This window comes from Mytilus galloprovincialis, chromosome 5, assembly GCF_965363235.1.
Source record: "Mytilus galloprovincialis chromosome 5, xbMytGall1.hap1.1, whole genome shotgun sequence".
Classification (NCBI taxonomy): Eukaryota; Metazoa; Mollusca; class Bivalvia; order Mytilida; family Mytilidae; genus Mytilus; species Mytilus galloprovincialis.
In genome coordinates this window covers 86,328,664-86,342,828 of record NC_134842.1, presented here as the reverse complement: position 1 = coordinate 86,342,828, position 14,165 = coordinate 86,328,664, and the positions used below count along the sequence as shown (strand labels likewise).

The 14,165-nt window shown below is 31.9% G+C and overlaps 1 protein-coding gene across 1 annotated transcript; it reads left to right on the top strand.

Moving 5' to 3' along the window:
- The first annotated feature begins 542 nt into the window (after nucleotides 1-542).
- Nucleotides 543-6,392, top strand: LOC143074806 (immunoglobulin domain-containing protein oig-1-like). Its single transcript, XM_076250068.1, has 5 exons — nucleotides 543-657; nucleotides 2,037-2,131; nucleotides 3,362-3,539; nucleotides 5,527-5,633; nucleotides 6,287-6,392. Exons 2-5 carry the CDS (start codon nucleotides 2,074-2,076, stop codon nucleotides 6,292-6,294), a joined length of 351 nt encoding a protein of 116 aa, XP_076106183.1. The 5' UTR covers nucleotides 543-657; nucleotides 2,037-2,073; the 3' UTR covers nucleotides 6,295-6,392.
- Nucleotides 6,393-14,165: the final 7,773 nt, after the last annotated feature.

Genomic DNA, 14,165 nt, shown 5'->3' with positions numbered 1-14,165 from the left:
AGACATCATCTTAATATAAACATGGACTAAAATATTACGCAAAATGCGGTTGAAAAGTTTTGTGCTTTCGTTTTCTTTGAATGGTTAATATCATTGTAAGTAACAAAAAAAATAACGGATTTAGCACAATTTTTCTTTTGTCATAAGAAATCCAAATCTTGACGCGTTGATATATGCAGTTGTAATAATTAGACACTAAAGGAGTTACCATTTGATTTTTAGGGGAGGGAACTTTTTTTTTACTCTATTCGGTCTTGCCTTTAATATAACTTTATCCTGACATTTTTTACACTAAATGTCGGCCTGCTTTTTTTAGCCAACTTGCAGGTGCTCATCCTACCCATTTTTTACCAAAAACGTCAGTCCTGCCTTTTATAAAATTTAATTCTAGCTCCCACCCTTCCCCCTTTCCCCTCCCCTAAAAAATCAATTGGTAGTTCGCTAACTATTACTATGACGTTTTGAACGTTGTACACAAAAAACACCATAAAGATAAATACACTATGAGTTGCAAGTGCGTACATTGTATTACATAAAATTAGTGTCAACTGATTAGATAGATGATCAATATCTTGAACTAACTGCAATCTTTTTCCTTGTTCCATACTAACCTAATTTCTAATATTAGGATCTTCAGGCGGATTTATTCGTAATCAAGTAAGTGTAAAAACTAATAGTTTTTGTTTCCTTTCTTGTTTTTATCTTTCTAATTTTTCCCTATATTACACATATAATATTTAAAAACTATTTGACCAACAAAACATGACCACGGTTTTCATGTGCGATCACAATTTTCAATCTCTTATTCAAATGACAAGAACAGATATTTGTCGTTTTAGTAAATTTTTGTGTAGACCTTTAAAAAAAAGAAAATCAGTTGGAAACACCCTTATATTGCCCACATTTGAGTACGCCATAAAATGGCATTGAACGTAATAGTTGTCTGATTTTTTTGTCAGTATGAATTGAAGTCGTGTAGGTGAACTACCATTTCATTTTTCTCTGTGTTTGTATGTGTGATAGGGGAGGAGGGGATGCTAGTATAAAACATATTCTTACTATTCAGTCCTGTCTTTTTTCATAAATTGTCATCCTGCTTTTGTTTTTTGCAAAGTGTGTCATTCTGGCTTTATTTTTTACTGAAAACTCCTGTCCTGTTTTTTGTTTCAAATATCAGCCTAACGTATGCGTTATTGTGTACGTGACGTCTTGGTAAAATTCAGCAGTTATAAACAATAATTAATATAAATAACACATAGCTGAGAGAGTGCTAGAGGAGATTGTTACCCTCGAAAATCATTATCACCCTCGGCTTTGATTTAATGATTATATAACACCACATACATTGTGATGATATACTGTCTCTTAGTAATAATAGATTCGGTGATCACTTAAATTTAATATATCCAAGTGAACTTGAAATTAAAGATAAATCTTCTTCATATTTAGACCCTTTCTCGAAATGACTACTGATGGTAGGTTGAATACCAAAATTGATGAAAAACGCGATGATTTTAATTTTCCCATAGTCAACTTTCCATATCTGTGTAGCAACATCCAAGCGGCACCAGCATATGGAATATATGTGTCTAAATTGATACGTTACTATAGAGCTAGCTCAAAGGACGTTGATTTGTTTTGAACCAGGATTACTGCTTTTTCAAAAGTTGCTAAGACAGGGTTATGAATCAATCAAATTAAGGTCATCACTCAAGAAATTTTACGGTAGCCATTATGAGCTGATTTGCCATTATGACAAAAGTGTGTCAGAAATCATAACTGATACTCTTCCTCAGTCATGATAACTTTCCATCATTACCGAATTGAACAAAGAAATAAAACGACGGGTGCCGTATACGATGCAGGAAATGATTACCCTTCCGGAGCACCTGATTTCACTCCCGGTTTTAAGTGGAGTTCGTATTGTTTCTGATCTATTATTTATAACTGTTGATGTAAATGTCCTTCGGTTTTTTAGTCTTTGTTTACAACTTGGTTTTGATTGTTATTGTCTTATTCCATTTTATATTATATAGAAATTCATTCTTTTTGTAAAAAAATCCACCATCACTGATGTCGACTTTGGTCACTGTGCTCATGTTGTGTTGTACTGTGATTTCGGCAACTGCAGGTAAGTACAATAGCATAAGGATAACAGTTAAACTGAAGAGTTAAAAAATATATATATACATGTATGTAAGGGCAACTTTATTCAAATGTCTTTTTTTACATAGGAAAATACCTGTACCAAGTTAGGAATGTGACAGTTAATCTGTTTTATCGCTTGGTTTTGCCATTTGATTAGGGGCTTTCCGTTTTGAATTTTCCTCAGAGCTCAGTATTTTTGTGATTTTTACTTTTTGCAATGCATGAAGAATTGACAATCATTTCTACTTTTTCTGCGAGTTGTAGATAGTTATCAAAGCTACCATGATTATAATTTAATACTCCAGACGCGCGTTTTGTCTACACAAGACTCGATCATCAGTGACGCTTACATATGCGATTTTAAATTCATAGAGATAAACAATGTTCCCCAATTAATCCAAAGTTTAAGTGGTAGAAGTTAGATTTCTGCTAATGTTACTTTTCCGTAGAGTATAATTAACTCAAAGAAATGAAATTAAGAATGGGAACGGGGAATGTGTCAAATATATCCGACCAATGAGAAAAACAGCCCATGGCCAAAAATAGAAAATAGGAGTAAAATGCATATTTTTTCGATTATTTATTTTAAAGTTATGAATAGAGAAAATTTGAATTGAGCAAAAATGTTCAGCATCAGAAGATTTGCCAATTGGCCATTCCAGTCAAAACTGTAAGATAAATTTTTGTAGCAGCAATTGCCCATGATTGACTAATTGCACCATTTTTTTTATTGTTGCCTATTATCATAAGAACTATGGTATTTAGAAAAAACACATGTGTCCCTGTATGTCTTAAATGATTAAAATTTTAATAGTTAAATTAACACTCTAGATCACAAAAAATATAAGCAAAGATGGAAATATTAAAAAGTATAAGTTCGCAGATATTATTAGTAGACTGTGACGGTAACTCTTCAAAGATGTAATTGTCCTTGCTTGACGAATTTTTTACCCGCTTTTGCGTTTTGAGCAAAAAACTTAAGAAGATAGAGAGAAACTAAATAAACTAAACACTGCTAGAGAATTCTAAGTACAAGATCATCATAGCATCGATTTTTGTCATGAAGTCTATTTTGTCTACAATGTTGAAGTATGTCATGTGTTTGATATGCACAAAGACCAACGCGAGCTACACAGGCCCTTTAGAGCCTCTAGTTTTTGTTTGACATAACTCTAATACTGACTTATTCACTTCCTCATTAATATATATCTAGGACAAACAATCAAGAAATTTGCAGAGTTGGAAAATGCAGCTGTGTGCATTGGATATACTGCATATTTCTTATGTGACATTAATGGCGACCCAATGCCTTATTATGATTGGTTTCATGATGGCGTGAAAATAAACAATACCATGCGTTTCAATATGAGACAAACTCCACAATATTCAAGGTAAATATTAAAAGTTACATAGTGTGCTAATGTAATAATGCTAGTAATCTAATACGATATATATAGGATTTACTGACCTCAAATATATCGTATTTATCCACTAGCACAATGTTCAACGAATGTATCTTATCGACTATCTTTACATATGGCAGTTTAAGACAAGTGCATGGCTTATCGAAATGATCAAATCTTCAATATTAAGAATCTACTTCCATTGGTGTTCATTATCAATTTCTTAGTCTGTTGAAACCTTTCAGATTTTCCCTCAACACCATTTTGTTTATGCAAAGGGATGTTACATTACAATATAGCTACTAACCGTGTTTTGAAACAAGTTACGTCTTCTAACCACATATGAAATAAACACGGTATTAACACGGTTGCTATTAACCAATCATATTCTTAGAAACGTAAATCAGGCAAGATAATTACAAATCGGAAGAATATCTTCCTCAACTCGATATACATGATATACCAATATAACAGATTAAAATTAAGAACAGAAAGATACCCTGTGCAGAATTAACAGTGAAAAAAACATACTGCAAACAATTTAAATATACTGAGTGCCAATGAAAACACAACACTTGGTTTTTTTAAAATGAAATGTATATCAGAAATGATAATCTTTCAACATAAATTGTTCTTGAAAATAAACAATTTTGACAATAGATCAATATCAAACAAAACTGTTTCACTGTCATCGTTCGGGCGAAATAGGTAAACGAAACATTTAATGTTGAATCAACAACCCACAGTCCTAACAAAAAATGTTACAACCCCGTGGTGCAGCGCAATCTTGACAGCGCCGTGGAGTTGATCATCTCGGACGTTTAATGTGATCCCGAGGAATGTTATTCCACTTGTCCAACAAAGCAAACTCAAGCTGACTTTATAATATTTTTGATGGTTTTCATCGTCTAAACCATGTCAAAGCTGATGCAAAATTTGCTCGAACGGACCAAAATCCGGCGAAAAGCATGACTTTTGGCCAAAGCGGGTGTCAAATGTCTATGTTACCACCACTGACAGTTTTTCATGTTTTTGGTACATAATGAATGATTTTTGGTCTACAGAATTCGATGTTTACGACAGACGACCGTTTAGATGTCACTAAGGAAAGACTGTGGTGCTCTTTAACAATTTCTGTGCATATGGTGTTATACTGAAATTGCTCCAAAGGTTCTACCGTGACCACCATTCAACTCTCGTGATGGAAAGCCATCAGAGTCGATATCGGATATTTTAGAGACCAAATGTATTGGTCTTGCTGAGCGTTTCTTGCTTTTTGTACCCTGGGATGTGGCTTATCATTAAATGATCCATTTTAGTAGAATTTGTGGATGATTAGGGTTATTGAGGAGGCTACAACTTCAGTCTTCTCGTAATTGTATGCTGTGACAGGCTTCATTGGATCATGCCCAAAACTGCATGTCGCTGGCTGTCAGAAATTCCTGGCATTTACTTCGAAATTTATTGCAGTTTCTTTACAATAAGGGCGGGAAAATTCATGACATTAGCCAAGCTTTAAATGACAAAATCTTGAAAATGATGCGTATGTTAAAAAGCGGTGAACTTGGTTTATATCCGTTCAATTCACCCGTACTTCGCATTTGTTCAAAAATCACTCAACCCTAAAGTTGTCGAAAATGGTCTTAAAAGTCATTTTGAACCGACTATACAATGTTGAAAGTTCTAATATAAATAAAATAAAAATTATAAGATTTTTTTGAAAAACTTTTCATTGGCACTTAGTATATATAGATCATCAATTATAATTAAAAATAAATATCTTATACCAAAATAGCGAAGTGTTAACTGATTGCTGAGACAAATCCGTAATGGGGTCATTCAGCACCGTTCATTATTAAAACTAGAAATGTGTGCATCGTATTATTTTTTTTCTTCCTAAAATGTGATAGAAATTCAATAATCTTTATGTTAATACTTTTTGTATGACATGTTACATGTGCAGTCTTTATCATAGGTTGAGGATAATTAATACGATAACGACAGATAGTGGAGAGTACACATGTAAGGCCTTTAATGCAGCTGGAGTTATAACAACGTCTGGTCAACTTCGTGTTAGACCAGGTACTTGTTTGTGAAGTTGTTGCCAATAAGTGCTTTTTAATATTATTAACATTTTACTGAGGTAGAAGGTCTAACTATATATATACTAAAAAATTTAAATGTTCATGTTGAAGGTAAATTATATTCATATAATTTAATTTTGGATGTTACGCTTCTTCTGATTGGCTGACGTTGTTATGTTTATCACCTCATAGACATTATTTTGTCATGTGACCATGACGTCATCAGCGTTTTTTATTGTTTACTACGGTTGAAAATGAAATTTAGAATTAAATTATAAGAAATGACTGTAACACTTTGTCTGTCTATTCGAAATAACATAACAAAAATATTACAGTCATTCTTAGAATAATTATAAGATATAAAACATAAGAAAAAACCGACAGAGTAGTTTCTGAGTAATGATTACGACGAATTCGTAAAATAATCGTTTGCAGTTTACCTTCGGAATGCTGTATACTTTAAGTGCAACTTAATTTTAGTAAGATAATTTCAAGAAATGTTTTGCATTCGTCAAAACCAAATGTAAAGGAATACATTCAATTTAAGTTGTTTAGATACAAACTCTTAAAAATACATGTTGATATTTGTGCTATAAATAATATTTTATTTGAATATTATCAATATAATGATTGATTGTAATCTTTCTTCAGATTGCTGATGCTATGAATTGGGAGAAAGTAAAGTTCCGCTTCCCTGATTAAGATTGTGACGACGACCAAATGATAAACCTGATAGCATAATAATTAGCATCTTTGATGAGTTGTCTTAGCAATGTTCTGGTATAAATTAAAGGAAAACAACTTCTTACAAAACAAACAAACAAACAAACAAACAAATACAAAAAGAACAAAAACAAAAACTGTAACTTGTTTCGAAATCTTAATGATATTGAATGAGTATGCGAGAAACACTTGAAACACGCTTTCACACGCTTTATATGCTATCATTGGAAATTAGTGATTTGTAACTATGCTACAAAGTTGGAAGCTTTATGACCAAAAGCGACATACACATAATAATTACATTCATGAAATGTCCACTTTGTCCGATGAAGTTGGATCCTTAGTTTCTTAAGGCAACGCTGCGGTGGGTAGTACGATACTTGTATGTTATCCCTTGTGAAGGCAGACAATCTCAACAGTCCTCAATCAGTGGTATCGACTTAGACTCGGGGCTAATAAATTTATTAAACACTTTATGCATTTGTGTGTTCGGAAGGTTTGTATATAGATTCTAACACTGTATTGTGTGTGATACGATCTTTGTCATTTTGAGACAGTTAAATGTTCTTATTCAAATTTCAAAACATGAGACTCGCTGAATGTTAAACATTTAACTGTCGAGACTGGATATTGCACAAGATTTGGTGATGGAATCTATGTCTCTAACAATTTTTAGACGATATGAATTCATTCGTCTTCCTTCTTTTTGATTGATCTGCAACAAGATATGTACTTTTCATTTGAAGTCAACAGACATGGTCACCCTTGATCATGACGCCTCATTAGGACAGTCAGAAAAAAAACCAAAAAAAATTGACGTCGTATTCGATTTTGACAAATGAAGAACTGGATAAAAATGAACCATGATTAAATTAAAATAATCAACAAGTCAGGAAGTGGATAAATCGGCTAAAGGAAACGATGATAGTCCGTCAAAAGTGGACGATAAATGGCTGACCCGTGTTAAGAGAAAGCCATATCTCTTGCGCGTAAAAGATACCTTGTGGATTTCGAATAAAAGCAGGCTAATACCGCTACAAGTCAGCACTCGCACCTGCAAAGTGGAAAGGGATTAATATAAGTTGCAAAACTTATTTCCAAATCCCCTCAGGATAAATATGTTTAAACTAAATCGGCTAAAATTAGAAAAAAAATAGCATTCACCCATAAGGAACACTTAGACTTAAACATTTGAAATCCAGTGTTGAGTAAATAAATAAAATACGAAAACAGCAAAATAGATGTATTGTAAAACATGAAAAATTTAAAATGCATACTCAAATAACTAAAATTACATCACCCAAAATTTGATGAATGCAACTTTTTAAGAATACATTAACCATTTCAAATTAAATAATGCAAAAAGACCAATAAATCAATTTGTGATTTTGGAAAGAGTAACAAATGGCTTAGTTTACATCAAAGAAGACTACAATTAAGTGCACAAAGGTAATGGTAGTATTATTTGCATATAACGAATCATCCCGCTACAATTGTTTGCACCTGTCCTTAGTCAGGAATCTGATGTCCAGTGGTTGTCGTCTGTTTATTAGGTTTATAAGTGTTTTTTTTCTCGTTTTTATGTAGATTAGACCGTTGATTTTCCTGATTGAATGGTTCTACACTTGATATATTGTGAGGCCCTTTAAAGCTTGCTGTTTGGTGTGAGCCAAGGCTCCGTGTTGAAGACTGTATCTTGACTTATAATGATTAACTTTTATAAATTGTTATTAGGATGGAGAGTTTGTCATTGGCACTAATACCACATCTTCCTATATTTATATAGGCAAATGATCACACACCTTTCAAATTGATCGAAATAAACTCATTATAGATTTTATATATAATTCTATATCTACGCAAGACCCACGTTTCGTCTACACAAGATTCATTAGTGACGCTCGAATCAAAACATGTTAAAAAGGCCTAATAAAATACGAAGTTGAACAGCATTGAGGACCAAACATTCCTTAACATTTTGCTAAATACAGCTACAGTACTTGCAACCTTAGGCGTTACTGTTTGACGTGAACTTGACTTGAATGATTGGTGACGGATGTTTGACTGATCGATGAGTGATTGGTGATCAGTGATTCATAGACTCCGTCAGATAAGTCAACAAGTTATGTGAGAGTAACTGTGACAACGGTCAGCGATACATCAGTAAATTAATTTTATGCACGGATCGGACGGATACGTATAAATGTCAAGTTCTCATGCAAACCGAACTGCACAGTATTTATATTTGATGAGCCCGGACCTCTACGAAGACACATTTATTCGTTAATTTGTAATCAACTTAGTTACAATAACAAAAAAAAAAAAAACTTTTCACTTATCATATGTATTACTTCATATTATTTTATTTCAATTTTAGTTAAAAAAAAAAAAAAAAATAGCACAAGCAAGTGCAGAATAACGATACCCTCAGAATATTATTGTACCATTTATAAGAGGTAAAATGTTGTCGTTTAAAATAAGTACTCTATTCAGCAATTTTTTGTCACTAGATGAAGAAAGTAAAAATATTATAAAATTAAAGATGCGTGCTTTATTTGTGATTTTTCATTATTGATTTGATTAACCTAATTTCTTCTTTTGATAAACAGTAATACAATTTTATTGGTAATTTGTTATTTTAAAGGCCTCGAGATAAGTCTAAAGTCTTTTCTTATAAACGTTTGGTTCTTTTTTTCTTAAATTAAATTACAATGATTTCTTTAGTTTAATGCAAATTATAAAACGATGTATGATTCTAGTGCTTTTTGAACACCAGGATTGATTGCTTTTGATAGAATATGATGACTTTCAGGGAAAAGGTATCAAATTTTGTACGCGTTGCCTTAAATGCAAATATTTCTTCTCATATTTAAAAATAGTGCAAAGTCAATTGAAATCAGTCATTAAAAATGTCTTTTGATAAGTTATTTTGTATCAGATGTGAATATTTGAAAGATACATATGCATAATAAGAATGCATTTTGAACTAAACTACTATAACATAGTGTTATAGTAGTCTCAGATTTGAATGAAAACTATTGACCAATATTGGATTTTTGTACTTTTTATTCATGTTATTGTGTAAGATTTGTTATTTTTCATTATGTCAAAAGAATATCAGAAAAACTAAACTATAATGTTCTTTGATATGTTTAAAATTACCAAAATTTCTTATCCTTTGCAAGTTTTTTGTAATTTGGTATTTTAATGGCCTCTATTGAGATACGTTAATTTTTAAAGAATTTAAGATTATAAGGATACAAAACTTTAAAATATCATAAAATAAAACACCAACATTTTTCAGAACAGCTCATTTATTCATTTACGGCAAATAAATCAAAATCGCAATATAAACACCCTTTCTAGAACAGAAAAAAAAACGAAAATGACCATTATGTTATGATAATATTCAAATTGATGTTTTATCTGTATATTTCTTTATTCAAATTCATTAAACTTTGCTGAATATTTTAATAAAACAGATGTTTGTCAGTTGTACTTGAACGTTTCGTACTTTCCATGTCGCCATTTTAAAATAATAAAACGAAACGACGATTTCGTAATTTGCATTAGTTTATCATGTGACTAAGTAGAGTTCAATACGTCAGAAAGGTCGATCGGTCCTATCAGTCCAATCCGTCCGATCAGTCAATGACTTTTACTATAAGTCTGACGAATTGGTGACATAAGTTTGACACGAACTTGACTGATCGATGACCGATGATTGAACGGTAAAAAAGTAGCACATAAGGTTGCAAGTACTGTAAGGAAATCTATTCCTGAAATAGAAAAGCCTTAGAATTTCAAAAATTCAAAGTTATTCTTTCATAGTGTGTTAGTTTACGTTTTTTGATTGAGTAAAGCCTGCCAATTGATATTTTATCGTGTGTTTTGCTATGTTATGCTATTGTTTCAGAAAAAAAGGAGAAAGTTTGGTACCATTAAAACGTTTAATCCCGCTGCAAATGTTAGCACCTGTTCTAAGTCAGGAATTTGATGTACAGTAGTTGTCGTTTGTTTATTTAATTTATACGTGTTTCTCGATTCTCGTTTTATAAATAGATTAAACCGTTGGTTTCCCCGTTTGAATGGTTTTACACTAGTTTTTTTTAATTTTGAGGCCCTTTATAGCTGGTTTTTCGATGGCTCACCGTACATGACCTATAATGGTTTTCTTTTATAAATTGTCGTTTGGATGGAGAGTTGTCTCATTGGCACTCACATCACATCTTTCTATATCTATTTTGTTAACAGTTAACTTTTAATTATGAACATATCAATGATAACTCATGTCAACACAGAAGTTTTTAAAAGAAAATTACAAAAATATAATAAAAATATAATAAAAAAACACAAGTTTAATTAAAAGTTACACATCAATTTACCGAACCCACCAGAAAATTCAAAAATGAAAATCTCGTCTAAAATGGCAAAATCAAAAGCTCAAACACATCAAACGAATAGATAACTTCTGACATTCTCCTAAATTGGTACAAACAGACATAGTAGTTAAAAAAAATAAAATAGGGGTACATTATCAGCATTGTGTTATAATCTTAATCACTAACAAACAAACATGTAAACAGAGAAAAGCAGAAAGTCATATAACCAAAGCACACCAGAAAATAATCGGAAGAACAGAAAAACATTTTTTTCTATAGCAGACAAGATGTACCGAGCAACGTCAAATGGACATCACAAAAAAGACAGTAAAAGTAATAATTTACACAGACAATAAAAGAACACCATTACATGTTATTAAGATGACAAACTACGTCCGTACCTAGAGTCGAACTATAAGTGTAAGTGTTTCATATTTGAGTTTTGTGTGTATGTGGATATTCTTTTCTGACGGGTTCCATATTGGAGCAGGATGCTTACCCTTTCCGAGCACCTGAGATCACCCTTTTATTGGTTGGGTTTATGTAGCTTAGTCTTTACCTTTCTATGTTGTGTCATGTGTACCATGATTTAGGTATAGGAATAAGTGGTTTGAGTGCCAAGAAGACAACTCTCCATTCAAGTAACAATTTATAATAGTAAACCATTAAAGGTCATATACGGCCTTCCACATGGAGTCGTGGCTCACACCGAATAGCAAGCTTTAAAGGGCCCCAAAATTACAAGTGTAAAACCATTCAAACAGGAAAACCAACGGTCTTATCCATATATAAACGAGAAACGAGACACACTTATAAACCACATGAACAGACGACAACCACTGAATATCAAATTAGTCTGTTTGTCTTTTAGATTTAAAACCATTGCGTTGTCCGTTTGTTTTCGATTTACGAGTTTCACCGTGATATCTTTAAAACAAAAGGTATATTCTATATTTTTCCTACATAAGACCTCAATGGTTATAATTAATTGATTATGTAAAGAAAGAAATAAGTAAGACAGTGAACCATAGCTATATATATGTGAATATCATATTTGTAATTAGACTTTCTATTGGTTACGAGGTTACAGAGCATTTAACAGGTCGAGAACTCTAGATTTCCTGACGTCAGAATATATTTGCATAGTAATTTCACAAACACAAGGCCAATACGACTTTGAAAAACTGACCAATCAACTCAATGAACTACAATGCATTGTGGGCTACTACGAGATGACTACAACTTGACAACACGTGGAATTAGTGGAAAAACTGCCAACTAATAAAAGTGTCTGGGACTCTCAAAATAAATGTTTTTGTTCTGCGAATATGTTTATTGTAAAATATATAACATAATCCACAATTTGCATTCTCAGATTAGAAAAGAATATCGTATACGGGCTTCACGATTCAACTTTCTTTTTCGCCTTGTAAAAGTAATTGAACAGGTTTTTTTCATTGCTATGCATTGTACTTGTCAATAATTTCACGGCGTGAAACGGTGAAATTTGAGATGAATTGACCACTGTCGAAAAACAGTTCTGCCTTAAAAAACATGAAAACTGACACTGAAACACTTCTATATGTACAGGACCTCAACAAAAAATAATATACATATGCTAAAAAAGTGTAATTAAAGCGGGTACGGTAAATAGCTTATAAAAAAGAAGATGTGGTTTGATTGCCAATAAGACAACTCTCCGCAACAGACCAAAATGACACAGAAATAAACAACTGTAGGTCATCGTAAGGCCTTCAACAATGTACAAATTCCATTCCGCATAGTCAGCTATATAGGCCCCGAAATAACAATGTAAAACCATTCAAACGAGAAAACTAACGGCCTTATTTTAAATTATAAAATAAAATTGAAAAATAAACGAAAAACAAATGTGTTACACATAAACAAACGACAACCAATAAATTACGGGCAAATAGATATGCTAAAGGAGAAGAAATGTATCCAATAAACATAATAAATATAATAGCTTTATTTCCAACGTTGCAATTTTCACAAAACATATCAATGCTCCCACCTTGTCGCACATTAAATGGATAACATCATGAATGGTTTATATAAGATTGGATAATGTACCAGTCCGTTAAAAAAAATCCAATGTCTCCATTAGAAAAAAAAATCGAACTTTGCAAAGACAAAAAACAAAAAGAAACTACAGTTGCTGCTTCACTACCTTCAAAAAGGAACAGTTTGAAAGTCCCAAATACTGAAATATGTTAAAAATAAATTATACTTAATCATTTGGCGAATTTTTCTTTTTTTGCATAAAATTTACTTAAAACGACAATTTTAAAATCAGAAATTCCAACTAATGATGCCAATCTCTCAATTAAAGATAAAGACAATGTTTGCCATCAATTCTTTTTTAAAAATTATACAGTTTCTTCCTTTATTTGTAAAGCAAACTTCGGCCCAACAAGAAATCGTAAAAATGTATACATCATTAATTGATTTACCATAGACAGAATCTAAAGAACCATCGGTTATTTCATTGTTTGTACACCAAAATGAAAGTAACGTCACGTCATTGGTTGAATTTATATTGTTTATGACATGTTTAACCAATCACGACATTTTGGTCTACACTTTTAAAAATACTACCCAGGATGCATTAGATTCTGAAACGGCGATTTACATATTATTAACAATTGACGTGCTTTGTTTTTTTTAAAAAGCTGTAAATGTAACAAATTAAGATTTATTTGGTCTACCAGGCAAGATAATCATTGTTATTATATTTATACCTTAGGACTTATATGGTTGTCTCATTGGCAATCATACCACATATTCTCATTTACAAGACAAGGGCTATATATATTAAGTTATATATATAATGTCTAAAATAACTACTAGCGTTAATCAGTTTGAAAATGTACTGATTATATTGACAACGATGTGTGAACAAAACAAACAAAAACAATAGGTAAAAATGTCATAAATAGGGGTAAGTAGTCTAATTCGGTTGGTCACATTCGTGAAAAGGGAACGGGATTGTAGTTACGACATACGGAACATATCCTATATCATCTGTGAAACGGATATTCCATAACGGTCAACCAACTCGTGACGGCGTCCGTAAAATTTACAAAGTGATGATTTCAATTTCACCATTTGGAACTTTTTGTTTAAAAATGAAAATTCACACAATTTAGAAGCTGAAATCATCTCTATTGTCGTAAAGTTTTGTTTTCAACCGACCCTCATAGTCAATTTCTAGATATAAGTCATAATCAAATGGCAAAATCAAAAGCTCAAACACATCAAACGAATGGATAACAACTGTCATATTCCTGATTTGGCACAGTCATTTTCTTATGTAGAAAATGGTGGATTGAACATGGTTTTATAGCTAGCTAAATTTTACTTTTTCGAATTTCTTAATCAATTACAATATCTAACATAAAAAG